The sequence below is a fragment of the Rhinolophus sinicus genome, linkage group LG05, assembly GCF_036562045.2.
Source record: "Rhinolophus sinicus isolate RSC01 linkage group LG05, ASM3656204v1, whole genome shotgun sequence".
In the NCBI taxonomy this organism is placed as follows: domain Eukaryota; kingdom Metazoa; phylum Chordata; class Mammalia; order Chiroptera; family Rhinolophidae; genus Rhinolophus; species Rhinolophus sinicus.
Window position 1 is genome coordinate 50,472,491 of NC_133755.1, and position 19,720 is coordinate 50,492,210.

The window sequence follows — 19,720 nt, forward strand, 5'->3', positions numbered from 1 at the left end:
AATGAGGGAGGGGTAGTAAACTACGTGATCTCAGGGACCTCTTCCAGCTCTGACATTCTACTGTTCTGAGTAAGTCTGATAAACAGCTGAGCCCCTACATTGCATGGGCGGGCTGCCTTGGGAAGCCCTTAATCTCTGCAGGGATTTGGCCAGTGTCAGAGCACCCCTGCAACTCTAGTCCAGTGTCCATCAGACTGTGTGAGATCCGTTCTCACAGCCACACTGAGCCTCAGCGAAGGTCACAATGGCAGAAGTGGATTCATGTCTCTCGGGTTGTCTTCCTAGTGTTTGAATTCCCAGCTTCAGGTCCAGTCCTTCCCTCAGAGCTGGGATGATTCTAGAGATGGCTGGGGGATACTCTGTGATGCAGAGTCTGGGATTAGAGGCTAGACTGTATACTCTGGCCCTGTACCCCCAAAGATTCAGGGCAGTTATATTGGTCAGGGGTGACCATTGTTGCATGCTGAGGTTGTATAAGGCAAGACCCACCTCTAATCTAGTGTATCTATGTTGTTCCTTTAGTACATTCTAAGCCACGGGAAGTCTAACTAAATCTAGAGATGGCATGTCTCAACAGGGGAATGCTGGCCTTTGTGCCAACATGGACATATGTAGACTAAACAGTCAATGTGAAGAAAAGAAGAGCTCTGATCAGGTCTGTATCCCAAGCTTGGGTGATATTTATAGACAATGCCCTAAGACTACAGGCCCAGAACTAGAGGCCAGGTCAGCAAATGCCACTGCCAGAAGTGACACAAACAAGAATTGTGATGCAAAGTCTGGGATTAGGGGCCTAGACTGTTCTCCCAGGAGCAGCCTCAGTGTTTGGGAGATGGCAAAAGGATAAGATGAAGGTGCCTCCCTTCATGTCACCAGGAAGTTGCCACCTAAGAATGCGATCTGTGGAAAATAAGCTGCAATCCTGAGCCGAATCACCCCTGGGTGATCTGATAAAGTCAGTTTCCTGGCCCTACAAAGAGGAGAGCCAGATAACCTAACCAACAGGCCAGCACTATTTCCTACCTGTATTTATCATGCTTCTGAAGCAAGAATGAAAGAGACTAGAAATGGCTCGCCATTAAGATTTTAACACGGCAAGTGGGTTCCATGTCTCACTGCATTCAGTATCACTGAAAGAAGCTCTTACGGTGTTTAGATCCAGTGAGGGTAAAAGGAGGCTTGGTTTCATTCAGCCCTCATTAACCTGGCAAATCAACCAGCCATCTAGGACTAGATCTTGTCAAGTGTTTGTCTTCCCTTATTGTAACAAAACACCTCCCACCCAAACCCATGGTGAGCTTTTGTTTTTTTGTTTTTTTGTTTTGTTTTTTTTTGAGCTTTTGTTTTTTAGTTAATAAGAATGAGGACATACTGCCTTCTCAGGAACTTCACAGAGGGGAGCCATTGCTGTCCAGCTGCTCCTTAGGACTTCCGACAGCAATCCTGCCCTTAGATTCCAACAAGAGGGGCCCCTGCCCTGGACCCTGCACCACAGAGGGTCCTGCTCTGACCCTTTTGCTGGCCACACCCTCCATGGGGTGAAGTCAGCAACGCCAAGGGGACATGCCCACTTGGTGCTGCTCCATGCTCTGGCTATCCAGGACTCCAGAATGCCCTGTGCAAACAGGCCCGAGCCCATTTCTAGTGTCTGCGCAGGTTCTTTGCAGAGTTCATACTCCCGAGGACTCAGAGTGGCCAAGGGCAGCTGTTTGCATGGGGACAGAGCCTGGACATGAGGTCTGGGTGTCCACAAGGCCTCTGTGTCTTGGGATGGACCCAGCATTGGGAAGAGAAGGGTAACAGGCCTCAGGCTAGTGGTTAGAGATGGGATCAGCTCTTCCCCCACTACCACTTTCCTCTGTGGAACTCCAATGAGTCTGAGAATTCTAAATTTGAGCCTAACCTTCCACCTCATTATCATGTTTTTGTAAAGATAGGAGGATAGAACATATTTAACTTAAAATGTTTAGCTTGATTTAAAACTCTTCAGCATTTAGGTATATAGTATGTGAACATCCACGTATACTCTGGCCCTGTACCCCGAAAGATTTATGTCACTTATATTGGTCAGGGGTGACCATTATTGCATGCTGAGCTTGTATAAGGCAAAGATCCACCTCTAGAGAGGAGGGACTCCCGCTTCTTGCTCTGAAGTCAGGAGATTTTGTACAGATAAAAAATGAAAATGGAATTAAGCAACTTGAAGTTTATTTAGAATGATGCCAGGTGTGCATCCATGTGCGTGTGAGTGTGAGTGTGTGTGTGTGTGTGTGTGTGTGTGCATTCGTTTTAAGAATAGTAGAAGCTGACCTTCAGAAGTCTGAAGCAGTGAACATTTTTGTGGTGACCCCCATTGTATAATTCAAAATTAAAATAATCTTAAATCATCAAAAAATGAGTCCCCCAAAATTCTAATTTTTTCCCCTTATTGATTGTTTTCTCATTTTACAAAGGAGGAAACGGTAGCTTAGAAATGTTCAGTGACTTACCCAAGCGCACCAAGTTCAGGAGCCCAGGGCTGGGATTCAGTCCAAGCAGCGTGGCTCCAGAGCCCTGGAACCCTGCTCACTAGCATGCATGGCCTCCTGGCAGGGAAAACAGATCTCAGTGAACTGGGGCCATGGGTCAGTTTGCCCAAAAGATGGAGACCCCGGAAGCCAGGCAGAGTACTGGATATTAGACAAGAGCTAAGTGCTGCTCAGAAATCAGATAGGTTCTTATGCCTTGGATGATTAAGGAGGCTCACTGCTCTTCCTTGATCCCTTTGCTGGTGACAAAAAGAGACTACGGTCCATGAGAGCACTAGCGAGGCTGCCTGCCAAAAACAGAACAAGTCCTGCTTGGCACGGTTTCTGCAAAGTGGAAGCAGAGAAAGGAAATGTCGTCTCCTGGTGGAAATCTTTGGTAGTGGCAGTAAGGGGCCTGGCAGCCTGAGTCGGTATAGATATGTGGCAGGACAAGTACGTTTTCTTGTCTCTTGGCGGACGATCAGTCGTTCTCAAGTGTCTAAAAAATCATTGTTTTATATATTTCAACCATTTTGTGGTCATTTTAAGCAGGATGGTAAATGTGGTCTCTGTTATTCCATCTTAGCTGGATTTCTATTGATTCTTTTTTTTTTTTGGTATTTTTCTCTTTAATGATTTGGAAGCTATGCTGCCTTCTAACGAAACTTTTCTTTAAAATTTTATAAATCATTTCTAAGTTCACAACTTTATATGTAATTGAACCCGTATTCCTCTAACAATTTAAAAAATGAAATATTCTATTAGATCTCTCATCAATAATTATAAATTTGGCATATTTTGCCTCTCTGCTGCTCCAAATGTGTGTGCAAGTGTGTGTTCCAATAACTACTTTTTAAACAATTTCTTTAAGTTGGCTAAATTCACTATAATCAACTAGATTTAGCTATAAATTTATTTGATTTATTTGCTCACTACCATTGTTTTAATCCCATGTCTTGCCCAGTCTTGAAGTTATTTACTCACATCGATTTCCCATTCAACTGGATACATGACTGGATAATTTTTTCAAGTGGTGGACTTGGGCTCCTTACATGTCTAAACATACCTTTATGTTCTCCTCATTCATCAACCTGCTGCTGACTGCCTATGCTTCATTTTAAAATATGGCATTGTTTTTCATCACCACAAAGAAAAAATTTCTTGATTTAAGAAAACTTTTTTTATATGACATAGGGATAGGGCACTTGCCACATCCCTTTTCATGACTGGCTGGTCTTTAAGGTTAAATTAATATGTATATATATATTTTAAAATTAGTTTATTGGGGTGACAATTGTTAGTGAAGTTACACAGATTTCAGGTGTACGATTCTGTAATACATTGTCTATATCTCACATTGTGTGTTCGCCACCCAGAGTGATAAATTAACATTAATAGAGATGTTCTCAGCCTTCCTCCTGCTTTGTATGGTAACTCAGCTTCACTGGGGAGCATGTCTTCTAATTTCTTGGTCTCCTACTTTTGAACTACTAACTCATTACCATATTATTTTTTCTCCATGCTTATTCTTTACAGTGTGAGATGTCTATCGGATGAAAGATGGTTCCTGTCAGAGACGTGTGGCTCCCTGTCCAAAAAGGCCCAACAGAAGAGAAAAGGAAAGACTTCTATTTCTAATGGTTACATTTTGTCAGTTCAGGGACCTAGTTTTCTGTGTGGCAGCAGTAGAATCCACAATAACTTGGCTGAAAGTTCCCTTTTTCGTATTAGGAGAGCCAGCATTAGCTGGGGTCAAGGCACCTTTTTCTTGTCAGGATCCCGGTGCTGAAGCATCCCTCCCCTTCTCATTACCTAGACCTTGCAAACAGGGTTCCTGCAGTGTGGACCCTGGCACCTTGTTCACTGCTCTTGAGGCCAAGATTGGCACCCACCACAGCTCCTGTGTCCCTGGCCCTCCCTCTCTGCTGTCAGCTAGCTCCGAGTGGGAGCTGGTTTCCCAGGCGGGTCCTTTCCACTTTCTCCCCAGGCAGGATCTCCATTCACATACAGTGAATTGGGGGTTGGTTGGCCCTGGACTCCTCTCCTGCACTATATACTCTGAAGAAATTCCTCAGCCTTTCTGGCAGGTAAAGGGCACTCTCTTCCTATGTTTGTATCCCTTTAGTCTCTGCAGTGGAAATTTAGGAGGATGAGGAAGAAGAATTCAACTTGTGGGTTTGCATTACCACCTTTCACTGGAGGGAGCTTTATAGAGTCAGCACACTAACTAATCAGTGCACACAGCTGTGAGATTCAAGAGCTGGGAAGTCATGTTGCTTACAGGTGGTTTCCTCGGTGACGTCAGGAGAGGACACATTGATGGCTTTGGAGCAGGGAGGGCCTGAGCTCCGTGTGGATAGGTCCATAGGAGCCCATGGGAGCTACAGCGTACTTGGATGTAGGGGGCAGCACTGGGGGAAAGGTACCAGGAAGCAGTGGGCTGTGAGCGATGATGGAGACAACATTTGTGGAGCTTCGTTCAGGACATTTGAGCAGTGGGAAGGAGGGGAAAGAGTAAGGCTTGGTTATCTAGAAGACCTCAGTCTGAATTTGGGCTTTACCACGTGTTAACCTGTGGCCCACGAAGATCTCCTTATGTCAGAGCCTGTTTCCTCATCTGCAAAGTGGGTAATGATAATAGGACCATCCCCGGGGTCTTATGGGAATTGAATGAGGTGCTATGTAAAGACATTTAAACAATGCCTGACCTAGGTGTGCGAATCTGCATCAAGTCCTGGGCTTGTATTCGAGTAAAAAAGAGCTGGTTGGGGGCAAAATGGGTCTTTTCCTCTTCTTTCTATCCCATAGTATCTCCATTCCCCTTTCACTGTTTGGGATGACAGCTTAGCTCTCCCCAGTCCTCTGATTCTGGCCTGACACCACTTTCCATTCCAGCCCCACCACCCACAATCTGCCCCTGCGGGGACATCCACATGTTTGTTTTTACAACCCTGTTTCCCAATCCCAACCCATCTAAAATGATCTTCCTCCATCGAGCTGTTTGCAAATCCACATAGCCTTGCACTTCTCACAGGACTAGAGCATTTTATTGCCTCCCTGCATGTGTAAGGAATGGTTTCAAGGATAAAGATGTGGTCAGATGTTTCCATACATGGACTCCCTCTCTGGCTTCTGCTCCCCTGGGAGCTGGGAGAACTGGTGGCTGACAGATGGGTCACACACCGGGAAGCCAAGCACAGTAGATTTACTGGGGTAATATCTGCAGGTGAGATAAGAGCACATACATACAGAAATCTCTGGGCAGATATACTCAGATATATTACTACCCAGCACCACAAACACCAAAGCAGGGGGTGGGAGGTATCAGGAAGTGACTTTGGAACATTCTCTAGAAAAATCCAAGGGCAGCTTTGGTGCTCAGAGATTCAAACAGAAAACTATACAAAACCAACCCATAAATATATATATATACAATATATGTGTGTTATATATATAAAATTGCAAAATAAAAGCCCAAGAAACTAATCATCAATCTGCACGTCTCAGTGGCTCAAAAAGTGTTAGCATAGAGAAAGGTAAAACCATTTGTGGGGCTGCTGCATGATCCGGGGGCTGGCATTTCAGTAGCAGGAAGAGTATTTACATGGAACCCCTATTTGAAATCTCATAATACTAGGACAAGCTAAACACAGACAAGGTATGTACAGGGAGACGATTGTCTGACATAGACATTTCACTGAAACCATCCACAGCTTTAGAGAACACCACACTATCTAGACGCCCACACCCTAGCCAGGCCAGCCCAGGCTCTGCAGGGACTCCGAGTTATAGCATAGATTGCAGGAATTTAAAGAGGGAGCCAACCATGTTGATCAAACAATCCCCCACAAAGCATGCCCAAGAAGCATGAGGTGGAGTTGAAATGTGGGGGTGAAGGTCCCTAAAATACATTCCCATTTTATAAGGGCTTTGATGTATTTAAATGTGGCCCCTCTGTCCTTGTTTCAACTGTCATCCTCCTTCTAATTCACTTTAAAAGGAAGATCTGGCCTTTCAGCTTCTAAAAGTAATACAAGATGATTTGCTGGAGCAGAGAAGAGTTTGGGGTTCTTTTATAATTACTTCCCCACCCCCCCACAACATTTTCTTTATGTGACAGAGGGATAGGGGACTTGCCACATCACAGCTGGCCTCATCCAACTGCTTGGGAAACGGGGTGAGACACGGAGCACAGGAGCCAACTACCTTGGGAAAGCTGCCCACACCCGGGCTCTGGCTCTGCCTCCACCTGAGTCCCTCCCTGTGTCAGTAAGAGTGACCATTTCTCTTCCATCTTCAGGACCGAATTTCTCAAAGCCATAACCCAACTTTTGGGGATATCTTAAAGGCAATTGGCACCCAACATCAATTTGACAAAACCTAATACCATCTAAGTATGAATCAATGCAAACCATTACTTCTGTATTTTTAAGAACACCCCCAACTGGAGATTCTTTCTAATTGTTCCTAAAAGAGAAGCTTGTATATATATAAATGATGAAAGCTTTCTCCACAAAAGAAGGACTCCCCATATGAAATCTCCATGTTGATTCCTGGGTGAGGGTAGCTCCTCACCGAGGCACAAGAGGGCTGGGTGTGCCTTCGTGACAGGTCTCTATGTGTATGCTCTTATTTTTGGCAAAAAGGATGCCCCATCCAAATGGATAAGTTGGAAATAATTGCTCTATTGCATATGCATTTTTGTATTCTAGCACAAGTGGACCTACTCAGATAAATAACCAATGAGTATATTTCCTTAGTCAGTTCAAGGTCTCTGACTTTTCGTGCTAAAGTGTCCCTTTTGGAATATATGTGGAACACTGGTGTCCATCAGGTTTTGAATTGTGAGGTGCCCTGTCCCTTCTGCGGGAGCGGAGGGCATAAAAGCATCCCCTCTCTCGTTTCTTCTCAGACTCTGACCCTAGAGGAAACAGGTCTTACATCTCTCACCACTTGAGCAGATTCTCGAGGCTCAGAGTCAACTGCAACTGTGCCAGCCAGCTCAAGGGCGCGTGCCACTCCCCATGAGAGAAATGAGTAAGTGTTATACGCTTTGTCGTTTGTTCAATAGTCAGAAACGGAAATTTGGCCTGGAACTAGTACATAAACTTCACTTACACAAAAGATGGCATATAGGCCAAATGATGGGCTGTGTGTCCCTGTTACCCCTGTACATGCCTGCATGGAAAAATCCAAACTCTTTCATCTTTCAGATTTTCAGAAGTGAATTGTGCTCTTAGGCAAAACCATGCAACCAGAGAAGTGGCTTTACAGCATTTCTTAGCATTTCTCCCCATGCTGACAAAGGCAGTAGACCTCTGTGACGACAGTGACTGACGACATCTGAGCAATTGTCTTGCCACATGTGGGAATGAGTGACACCGTATTAGACACAGGGAGCAGGATTCAAGCCTCGGTATATACGTCAGTGGTATAAGGGCAATGCTTTCCGGGGGTTCAAACAAAACCCCCAAGTCCTTTAACTTATCATCTGCAGAAGAAGAACCCCATTTTCATTATAGGAGTGTTGAGGGAGATTATTGTTATCTGTGTATAACTTGGCCGATGTGGGAGTTTCTTGGTCACCTACAGGCCAGGAGGCTTTTATGGAGCTCACACCTGGGCTAGCAGTTGTCTCTTGGCAGTGTTTTTTACAAAGTTTGAGGGAAGGTTATGTGGTATAGATGGGTCTCCCACACCATTGCTGGGTGCCAGCCACCAGTGCACGAAGAGTCACTGGGACCTAGTTTGTCTCTCTGTAACCATCTCTCCCTCTGCCTCCCCACCCCCTGCCCATCTTCCCGTGGAAACAGCCTCAGAAACCTCTTTCCCAGCTCAGCCAGCCACAGCACAGCAGACTGGTTCCATCTCCTCATCCCTTTTCTGCCGCATATCCAAGCACAGTGGCTTTCTTTGAAGTGAACCCATTGCCTACCAATTCTGAGTTCTCCATATACACATTCTCTCCAGACAGATACTGGTCCAGGTTTTCAGCCACCTTTTATCCAAAGCCAAAGACAATGGCCCCTCCTGTCACCCTAAAAGCCTGTGACACTGTTGGTACTATATACATCTACTTCAATAATATCTAGTGCACGGCCTCGAGCCTGGAACGAAGCGGGTCACACCCAACACGTACTAGGGAAGAAGAAATTAGCAGACGGACTCAACAGCCTCTCTACACAAGTCAAAATAGAACTGGAAACTCTGCTAAGTTGTAGCTCTTTGAATATTTCCCTCTCCTTGTCTAAGTCTCTTAAGATGCCTTAACCAAATAATTGGATGGAAATGAATTCTGTGCTGGAAGCTCACTATTTGCTACGAAAGACAATGTAAGTGTAAGACAGGCCCCCAAACATGGTTTAGTGCTGACGTTCCAGAAAGGCCTCATTATAAGGAGCTCTCCCATCTTTCACTCCTTTAATCCATTCTCCACTCAGCCACCAAAGTTTTTCTAAAACCCAATCCTGATGATGACTCAGCAGCTCCAACCCCTGTACACGATAAAGTCTAGCTCCTCCATACTTTCTACAAGTTTCTTTATGATTCAGCCCTGTTCACCTGTGAAATGAACCAGCCCATCCCTGCCCCACCCCCACCTTACACTTTATGCTCCAGCAGTCCTGAATTGCTGAGTGCACACATCATGGAGTTTCATGCTTCCATGCCTCTGCACATGCTCTTCCGTCATCACGGAATGTCCCGCCAACCCTGGACAATTCCGCTGCTTTGAAAACCTAATTCAACCATCACTCCTTTCAAGATGGTTTCTCTGGCCCGGAAGACAGTAAATCATTGCTTCCTAATGCCACCTCTGCACCACTGATCATTTTGTAACTTGTCCACATGCTTCTTTTACTGATGAACTTCCTGCAGGCTGGGACTAAGTCCTGCCCTCAGGCCCAGCCAGTGATGCAAGCTCATGCGTGTTCTTTGAATGCACGAGGACTGAACAAATGGATAAACATGAGATGGGCCCATGGCATAAATTCCAAGGACGATGCTCAAATTGCAGCAAGCTCTGGCATTTTCACTGCTGTAAAGGGAATGAAGAGAATCTGTTGAATGCAAAGTCAATCAACACCATCTCTGAGCCACTCCAACACAGAAAGCTGCCTCAGTGGATGTAGTCACTCCACCCTTACCATTGCTTGCCATTGATTATTCTAGTCACCATGATCGTTTTCTTTTAATGTCAGCATAATGCCTGACCTTTAGTGGGTGCTTAACAAATACTGTGAAGGGATGGATGAATGAATGAATATGAAATCTACCTTTTTAAAGAAGGCATCAAAGCATTGGCTATTAAAGGCATTTCCCATCTCACAGACTTTTCTGAGGCAGTGGTGCCCCTGACCGTTGGGCTGTCCATTGTAAGACCTAATCAAAAAGTAGAAGGAGAGGGGCCAGAGTGTGGGGTTACGAGGGTGCGGGGGTAGCAGTTGGGAATCTGCACTAGAGAGACACAGCATTGGGTTTTCCTCAGTCATATGTCAGTTTCCTTCCTTCTCAAGAAATTACCCAACAACAGATGGTACATCCTACCCCAACCAGAAGGCCCTTGCCTCTCCTTTGTCAGAGGTCCACACTGGCATCGCCACCGTCCATGTTATCAGGAACTTAACATGCACTGATGAGAGAGAACAAGGTAGTTTCCTACCTTCATTTCAAGTGCTGACATTATGCAATGGAGACCAGTCACAGAAATGGTTCTGGACTAAAACCACCACCCTTGGGGATTAAAGTTTTCTGATCACCATGGCTGTTAAGAGCAAAGGCTCTGACCCAGACTGACTTTGGTCAAATCCAGGCTCTGGATCTTTCTAGCCAAGTCACCTGGAACAAGTGAATTATATTTTGGGAATCTCAGTTTCCTTACTCATAAAATGGGAATAATCTTACCTACATCACAGGATTATTTTGAGGGTTAAAGGATATAATGTGTGTAAAGCCTGCACAGTGTGTGTGTGTGTGTGTGTGTGTGTGTGTGTGTGGAGTAAGGGCTCAAACATGGAAAATTATGATTAAGAATGCTCAAAAATACTTTTATAATAACCAGGACAAAAAGGTAAATTATCCTTTGAAGACACTGTGCTTTCAAGAGAATAGATTGTCTTTTTTTTTTAGAAGCCAACAATGTTCATTAATCAATGCCCCATGGAAGAATATGAAAACATAATGTTGGCACTTAAAACAATAGCTGTGGCTATTACCAGGCCCCAGGATGAACAGACAGTGACAGAGCCGGGGACACCCAAGCATTTATCTGATTAATCCTGAAGGGCTCATCTCATTCTCTGCAGGACCCAGCATGACTGAGTTGGAACTCAAGGGCAAGATGCCAGTTCCACTCTATGAGCCAGTGCTTCTGGGTTTCAGAGAAGGTCAGGGGACACCTAACCACTGGACAGGAGTGAGACAGGTAGAACCACATTGCTCCATGTGTCATGCAAAGCTAGAAAGGCATAGCATTTCCTGTGTTGTTTTGATCCTCCTCATATAAGCCAACAGAAGACCTAAATTTCCCCAAATTTCTGCCCTGAGCACGAGACAACTATTTTCTAAGCTAAATTTGGTTTTACTTTTGAAGCGCCTGAGATACACTATTTGAATGGGTCAAGTACCTGGCTTCTTATATAGATTAAATTATCTCCCATCCTATGGCTGACTTGGCTTGCCCTTACGTCTGCCAACTGTTACAAGTCTTCCATCGTCATTCAGGAGGTTCCATGAGGAAAGCTCAGGGTTAATGGTTGGGGAAGCACAAGCTAAGCCATCAGCCCTTGAGAACAAAGATAAACTTCTAGTGGAGGGGGCAGGTCAATCTGTCTGGTTACTGTGAGCAGCAAGGCAGGGACCCTATGGAAAAGAAAAGAGAGATTTCTAAACATACTGATAGCTCCACCAGCAGGAGATTGGGTTCCTGTGAGGAAAGGACCTTGTTCAGGGAAAGCCTCGGTCTGATTTAGTCTGAGCCTGTGAGAGCTTGTGGCCCACTCTGGCCCTCTGGCCCAGGGCTCACAAAGGCCGCCCACAACTAGGCAGTGTTTTATAGTGGAAAGAGTGCTGGACTGGGAGCCAGGAGACCTGAGCTCTAGTGCAGGCTCTGCCACTAACTGTGACCTTGGGAAAGTCACCTGATTTCTCTGGGGCAATTGTAAAAGAGGGGTTGGTCAGGCAATTGCTATGTTCCCCCTCAGAGTGTGGTCCAGGGTCCTACTCTATCCCTCCTTGGCCCTGTGCTTCAGGGATGGAGATGGGAGAAGGGGAGAGGGGAAGAGAGGATGCAGATGGGAGCCCCAGGATGTTACAAATCAGGACTCCACTTTCTCCTTCTTTTTGCTCTTTTTCAGAAAAGATGGTGTTCGGAATTTCTTTTTCTTCTTTGAGGGAGACTTGGAAGGTGAGCCTTCTGGGGACATGGGGCCGCTGGTGACAGACTCTGTTTTGTCCTTAGAGGTGTCAACATCCGTGTCGGCATTGGTGGTCATCTGGCTCAAGCCTTTGCTGAGAATTTCTTCTGCTGTCTGCTCGTCCTCCCTCCCGTTGACCACCACCCCTTCTGGCTGCGCTGTTTCAGGCTCCGTGGTGGCTTTGCTTGTTTCTGTCTTCTTAGCACCTTCTAGAAAAAGATCAAAAGACATCACCCATAAGACATCATTCCAGTGAGAGCTTTTACCTGGGGTTACCAGAACCATCTCTAGGTAATTCCACAAAGTAAGTCTAGAGCAATGAGAGGGCAGGCTGACATGGTAGGGGCAGGGGGTCGGCAGGGCTCTCATCCAAACCTGCACCCCTTCCTCATGGCCTGCCCTGGGAGCAAGCCCTTGGCAGGTCAGTAACTCTGGGCTCTTATCTACAAATGCAAACCAGTAATGGCGTCCAAATATGGCAGCAGGCTCAGCCAGGGCCCAGTGTGGAGATTTTCTAGGCACAGAACGAGGGAAAAGATACAGGTGAGGACAGAGGCTGTAGGAAGGGGAAGGGCCGTGTCATGTACAGCTCAGTGGATGCATCTAGGAATTGTAACTGGTTCAGTTTCACCAGTAAATGTATGGCAATTGCACGTTTTCGTACCCATTTCATTTCTGAAATCAGTGAGGAACTTTTGGAAGAATGGCGAGTAACTTCTCAGTAGGCAGAGAGGGGAAGGCAGACAGAGAATGGAATTCCTGAGTGACATGGACCCTGTGCTTCTAAGCTATAAAGATTAACCGAAAGGGGAAGGTACCTGACTGTCCCATTCTAGCAGCCACTGCCCCTTTAGGACTGGCACCATCTTTAAGGCCAGATCCGCTTAAACCCCAGAATCTAAACCTTCCCGTGGCCCTTTCTCCCACTTCTTACTCTCATCTCACTCTGTATCCACTTGAGCTTTGAAATGCCTGGATGGGGAGGAAGGAAGGAAAATTATAAAACCACACTTTGAAAAATAGAAAGGAATATAAAGATCGTCTATCTCACCTCGCCCCTACTTTACAGATATGAAAACTGAGTAAACAGTAAAAGAGGGGGGAGACATCCATGTACTACCATCCAGTTCAGTGTTCTTTTCACTACGGGACACTGGGGGGGGGGTGTGAGGATGCGTTGTGAGAGTGAGCATGAGAGATATCATGAGAAGGAACCCCACACGCTCTGCTGTACGGGAATGTGGCTAATGGCGGCAGGTGGGGCTGGTGTTACAGAAAGAGTGGGTGAAGATGGGCTTTAGGAAAAGCCTAGGGTTCTCGACAGGGGTAAAGACTGGGGAAATGTATGGTTCCATGGAAGATGGGACAGAGGCAGATAAATTTGGGGACAGTTAGAACAGGCTGGTTTAACTATCAGGGCAAGGTCTTATAGTGAGGTCTTTTATAACTTCTGAAATTGGCTGGGCAAGTCAAAGTCCTCTCTCAGATGACTTCTTTCTCTCTTTTGGTACTAGAGACCATGGCCGTTGGCTCCCATTCCTACTGTCCAACCTGTGTTCTGTCATCATCTAACAACCAAGTTCTCCCACACCCTTGACTCCTACAGCCTCTACTCCCCTCCCCTCCCACCATGTGTTCCCACAGCTGTCACCTGGCAGTACCCTTGAATGCAAGAAACCAGTCCACACCCAACCATCTCGGTGTCTATTCTCCTCACTTCACCGGTTAGTTGACCTTATCAACCTTGTGGTCCTTTGACCCCTCCCCGTCACCCCAGCCTGTTTCCCTCTGTCCGGAAGGCCTTTCCCCCTCATCTGTGTCCCCACCCAACCTTTAGCCCACACAATGAACCAGCTTGAGTGTTATCTCTTCCTCCAAGTCTTTCCTGACCCCGTCCCTGCTTCTACGTAGAACTGATCACTCCCTCCTTTCTATCCATCATAGCAACTGGAAAATAACCACACTTCCTTGTTTATGACTACCTCCACCTCAAAACTGAAATAACTTAGGGCAAGACTGTGTCTAAATTATCTATGTAACTAGCTCATAGAAGATACTAAGAAAAAAAATATTTGTGGAAGCCATGAATGGTCAAATGCATGGGCAGACAAATTAATGTGCGAACAGTTTTGTTCTAACCAAGCCAGCACTGTACCTTATCTTCTTTTCTGCCTATCCCAGCTGGAGCCTTCTAAACTGAACGGGACCCAGCCACATACACAAGTGTGTGCTGGCCTTTGTCTCCTGTACCAAGTCCACTGTCCCCACTCTTGTCCTCCTGGGCTCTTGTCCTTCCCATGATTCTGAAACCTCAGTCCAGGCGGTCACTACAGGCCACTCCCTTGGATGACCCATTAGGACACGTTTCTCAAGCTTGACCCTCTCAGATGATTTGGTACTTGCCTTCTAGCTCCATGAATGCAACTGCTCTGTTCAAGGATGGTGACCAGTAAGCAGGAGGAGGGGCAGGGGGAATCGGAAAAGTGGGTGATTTGGAGCAAGACTGAACTTGGCAGCCAGGGTCCACATCCAGACCCCTGTGAATTGGGAAACAAAGGGCTGAACGACTAGCAGAGTCTAGAGCAGAGCTGGTTTGGACATTCCACCTCTCATATTTAATTTTTTACCATCCCTCAGCCTCCAACTACTTGTTGTCCCTAGGTCATCAATGTCCCCTTCCAGGATGCCCACTCCTCCAGATTCCTAGCCACAACCCCTGGACAGCTCACTCTGCTCCTGTCTGCCAGTCCAAGTATGTATCTCCCCAAGGTCTGACTCAAACCTCCCTTGACATTTGACAATGAGCTTGTCCTACTCTAAACCTACTGCCAATATATTCATTCTGCATTTGCATGTGTCATTTACCTTTTTTTTTTAAAGAGCTCACACTTGGTTGTTGTCCCCTCCCATATTAAATTTGGGCTGGCCCTGTGGCTCACAGTAACCAACAGAATTCAGGGGAAGTGCCACTGAGCCAGCCAGCCTCAGGCTGAAGACTTAAGAAGGCCTAGCAGTTTCTGCTTTTGTAGTTCCAGGAGCCCTGAGCTGCCACGTGTGAAGTCCGACTACCCTGATGGAAACACACATGGAGAGGCCCTACAATCACATGGAGAGAGACAGACAGAGACAGACAGACAGACAGACAAACAGTCAGGTAGATAAGAGTCCCAGCCATCCCAGTGTCCTGGCTGAGCCTAGCCTTCCAGCTGCTGCTGCCATGGCACCTGACATGTGAATGCACCATCTTTGAAGTTCCAGTTGAGTCAAGCTCCCAGCTGACATCAGGAGGAAAAGAACCATCCTGCTAAGCCCAGTCAACCTACAGGAGAACTAATTTCCATCAAACCAGTTCTTATGCCACGATTTAATAATTATTGCTGCATAACAAACCACCCCAAAACTTAATGGCTTAAAACAGCAAGTGGCATATTCTCTCTCACCATCCCGAGAACATAGTACACAATGAGAACTAATTTGCCTAAGCACGTTATGAGGTCCTCATATTCATTAGCTCATTTTATCCCGATAACAATGCTAGGAGTTAGAAAGGGCAAGGATTCATGCTGTTCCTCCATTCTGCAGTGTTTTTAAGTGACTTGTTTGATGTGGCTAAATCAGTAAGTGGCAGAGCTGATCTTCTGGTGTTCAGTGCAGGGCTATTTCTTTGCGGGCATAGCCGGTGCTCCTGAGGGACCTAGGGATGGAGTCAGCAGGGGCAGGGACAGTCAGGAGCTAGTCCGAGAGAAGGCGATGACAAAGATGGCCAGATGTGAAGGAAGAGGATATGAAAGACTGTCCTTCAGAGAGGCTGATAGGGTCGGGGTTAGGAAGACCGATGAGGAGTGACATTGAGGGGACTCAGCACAAGAGGACCTGAGAGCATGGTGACACATGGTGAAAAAAGTCACCCCTGATCTGATGGGTGTGTGAACTGTAAAAGTACAGATGCTGCTCGGAGGGGCAGCCCTGTCTGCCCTGAGGAGCTGGGCAAGGCCACCAACCCCACTGCACCCTAAGCAGCTACAGCTTATGCCTCATCACGTGGGGTCTGCTTCAAGGAGGCCCATGCTCCCCAGCTCTGTGTGCGTTACAGAAAGAGTCTTCAGGGAACGCCTTCACTTTTCTAACAACTTCGCTGTACTCTCCACAGGGGCATAGATCTGTACAGGAGAGAAGCGGGATCCTGATGGAGTAAGGATGATGTTAGGAAGTGGGTATCCCACCCATCACACAGCCTTCCTCCTGTCCTCTGTCCTGCTGAGCAGCAGAGGTTGCTTCAGGGGGCTTCCAGGAGCTAAAATGGAATTGCCAGCCCTTGTCCCACTCCTGCCATGAGCCTCCTCTCCAGCCTGGATTTCCTGCATGCAGTGGCTTGCATGCCCCGAGGGATGCCGGAGCAGCAGTCAGGTCAGGTGCTTTACGCATCCCCGTCAGGCAGATGGTTTCTAGGTCATTCTGGGTCTGGCCCACAGCCCTGGAAGAGGTCATGGGCTCTGTAGAGGTGCCCATGCATTTGAAACAAGAATGTAGATGTGCTCCTGAGGGCCATAAGCACTTCACCACAGGGAGTGCCCAGGAGCTGGCCCCGCTGCCCATTCACTGTGGGGGCTTGTTGCCCAGTCATTGTGGGTGGTGGGTCAAGGGTGAATATCCGTGTGTGTGCAAGACTGTGTCATATGTATGTATATACTTCAGGGAAGCCTTGTTCATGCATAGCACATGTGGACTTGGTCATAACTTTTACAGCCAAGAAACCTCCTGAAGGCAGGGTTGTAAGTTGCAAAAAATAATAATAATTGGGGAGAAATATATTTATTTTGAAAACCCCTCCCTCCCCAATTGCGAGTGTTGGAGTGAGTTAGTAAACAGCGTCTCTATACTTACTACAGAGACAAGTACTCAGAATCGGAGGAAACTCCTTTGATGAAGGCACAAATGGGAAGAGAAAGGAAGACATTGTGGAGACAGGTTGACAACACCACGATGAGACACAATGAACACAAACAGTTGGGGCACATCCACTTGGGGCCCTGGCCTCAAGCAGATAGGTTTTCTCTAGCAACACTGGGTCTGCTCTCAAGGCAGCAATTCATCTGTGGAGGGTGCTCAGGGGTTGGGAGATACTAGCAGCTTCCACATATGTGGCCATTCAGCCCAGGAGGGAGAAGATTCCATCAGGCCACTAAGCTGCTGCTCCCTGCATGGCGGTACAGCTCTCCCTGGGCTCACAGGGGCCAGGAGAGGATTGTTAATGGCCAGAAGTGATTTGATTCCAGGAGCTCATTAAAGACCCTTTCATGATCTGGGTGGAATGGACTATGAAAGTATTATTATCCACCATAATATTATTAATCATAACCATAATTGGATCTTACATTTAAATCATGCTTTTACTCTTTCAAAGTATGTCTTCATCTATAACTTCCCTTATACCTATAAGAATCTTAAAAAGGGAAAATGTTAGCAGCCCCATTTGACAGACAAGGAAACTAAGACCCAAAGATTATCTGATTTTCTAAAATTAGCAGTTGATTTGGGCCTAGAACTCAATTCTCTAAATTAGTAGCTAGTAACATGGTTTTCCACCTGGCCTCCACATTAGATTCCCCTGGGGGCGGCGGATCTTAAAACTCCACGCTGCATGCCTCCCCAGCTCCACCCCCAGACAATTCAACCCAGAATAGCTGGGTATGGAACCCAGGCAGGCATCAGGATTGTTAAAACTTGCCATGTGATTCCCAAGTGCAGTCAAGATTGAAAATGCCCTCATCAGCCTCACCTGGGAGCTTGTTGAAAATGCACTCCCAGGTCCCACCCTGAACAGGCTGCACCAGAATCTTCATTTTAACAAGATTCCTAGGTGATCCCGGAGCACATTAAGATCTGAGGACTGGGCTGGTGCATCTGGAAAGGCCCATCAGCCAACCCAGTGTGAGTTAGAAGTGAGACGGCTGTGAGTCAGTCATTACCTTGTTCCTCATTGCTTAGGCCAGGCTTAAACTGTAATGCGTATGGTTACAGCTTGTGAATGGAACAAGCTTAAATTTGGTAACCCCTCTTCCTAGAAATGGCAGAGGGGGAAAACTGTTGAAAGGCAAGGTCCCTGTAGTGTGCACACCTGCCCTACCTCCCATGCAGACCCCTTCTTCAGCCTGTGGAGGCACCTTCTTCCCTCCCAGCTGCTCAACTCCACTCACCGTCTAAAGACTTGGAGGCAGAGACCACGGGGCTCTTTGTCTCTGACTTCACTGGACTCTGTGCTGGAGAAGCAGGTGCAGACTTTACAGGTGAACCAGGCTCCTCTGCAGCAGTTTCTTTCTCTCCTGAAAATACAGAAAACCACCTCAGAATAGAGGTCAAGCAGAGAAGAGACAGGCAGTAGAGAGAGAGAGAAACAGAGAGAGAGAGAGAGAGAGAGAGAGAGAGAGAGAGAGAGAGAGAATTAAAAAAAACTGCTTTCTTCTACTTGGTCCTCACTTCTGCCTGCAGTTAGGTGCTCCCCTAACCTTTGGGGACTTCTGCTACATCCTGGGGGAGGCCAATGGAAGGAGTCAGAGTCATGTTCTGTTTCCTCCATCAAAGCATATCCACTGATGAAATATGTTACCCCGGACATGGACAACAAGAGTGTACGAGACTTCCCACCCAGGATTTGTTAGCATGTAGCTCCTTTATTACTTAATTTATCTAATTTACATGTTCAGTCCAAACAATCCCTAGGGATAAAAAGCACCATATGTTTCTACCTCCTTTTTTGATCGGCACATCAGGACTCCAAGCAAACCAGGAAGTGTTTTTCTAGTGGCTGCTTGGTGCCCAGGAAGATGGCCGACTCTGGGTGGGGAGGACGATGGTGGAGCAAGACTCTGCCCTGAGGGAATGAAAGCCTAGCCTGGTAGACAAAACCAAGAGCTGAATTCTGAGTCTCAGACTTCAAGTGCTCCTGAAGCAAAGAGAAAGGACAGTTTGGTTTCAGAGAAGGGAGAGACACGGTAGGCTTCTTAGCTGGAGCGGGGTTTGAGATGGAGCCTGAAGTACAGATAACTTCAAGTCAGGCTCGTCCAGAAGGGAAAACATGCCAGGAAGGAACAAGGGTGTGGGGACAGAGCCCCAGAAAGTAGTTTCCAGGCTCTCGGCCTCACATAGAAAGGTGCTGGCTCAGGTAGTAAATGACCATCAACTGTGATTAGATGGCCATCAGCTGTGGCTAGTTGGCCGTCAGCTGTAACCAGTGAGCCATTGGCCACTAATATAACTGCTGTGCCTGCACTAGCAGAAAAAATGGGGGCTAGCAAGAAGATGGTGGCTGGGCTGGCAAGCGTGGATTGCAGTTAGGATGGCGGGTTGCGGACAGTGTGGATCCAGCCTCCAGTGAGGCAATAGTGCCACCAGCGAGAATATACTAGTATGACTCCCCTACCTATGGCTCCATGGGTGTTCCTTTAGGCCTCAACATATCCTGCGTTCTTATGTGGGGAGCGGGAGCACAGACTCCACCTGATGACTCCCCGCACGACAAAGGGCATGTGAACTATCATGAGTATCTATCTGGGAGTCAACATGGAGAGATGGGCTTAACTCAAGATTCTGAAATACGGGAGGAATGAGAAAAAGACATAAAGAAGTCAGCTGGTGGAGAATTTTGTTTGCCAGGCTGAAAGGTTTATACCAAATCTGATAGATAATTAGTAATTATCACTAGTATCATTATCTTCTAGCTACCATTTATGTGGTGTCTACTGACCTAAGCCGTATTTACAGGTACTATTCCAAGCACTCTACAAGGATTAACTATACTCA

At 46.7% G+C, this 19,720-nt stretch overlaps 1 protein-coding gene across 1 annotated transcript in view; it reads right to left on the reverse strand.

Annotated features, from left to right (window-relative positions):
* Window positions 1–5,695: 5,695 nt before the first annotated feature.
* The window catches only part of ADD2 (adducin 2), a 33,938-nt gene continuing 19,913 nt past the window's right edge, over window positions 5,696–19,720 (reverse strand). Inside the window, exons 11-12 of the mRNA XM_074332139.1 lie at window positions 18,118–18,243; window positions 5,696–12,129 (exon numbers count right to left, since the gene is read on the reverse strand). Of these exons, the coding sequence (XP_074188240.1) occupies window positions 11,822–12,129; window positions 18,118–18,243 (434 nt within the window). The 3' untranslated portion in view covers window positions 5,696–11,821. The remainder of the gene's footprint in view (window positions 12,130–18,117; window positions 18,244–19,720) is intronic.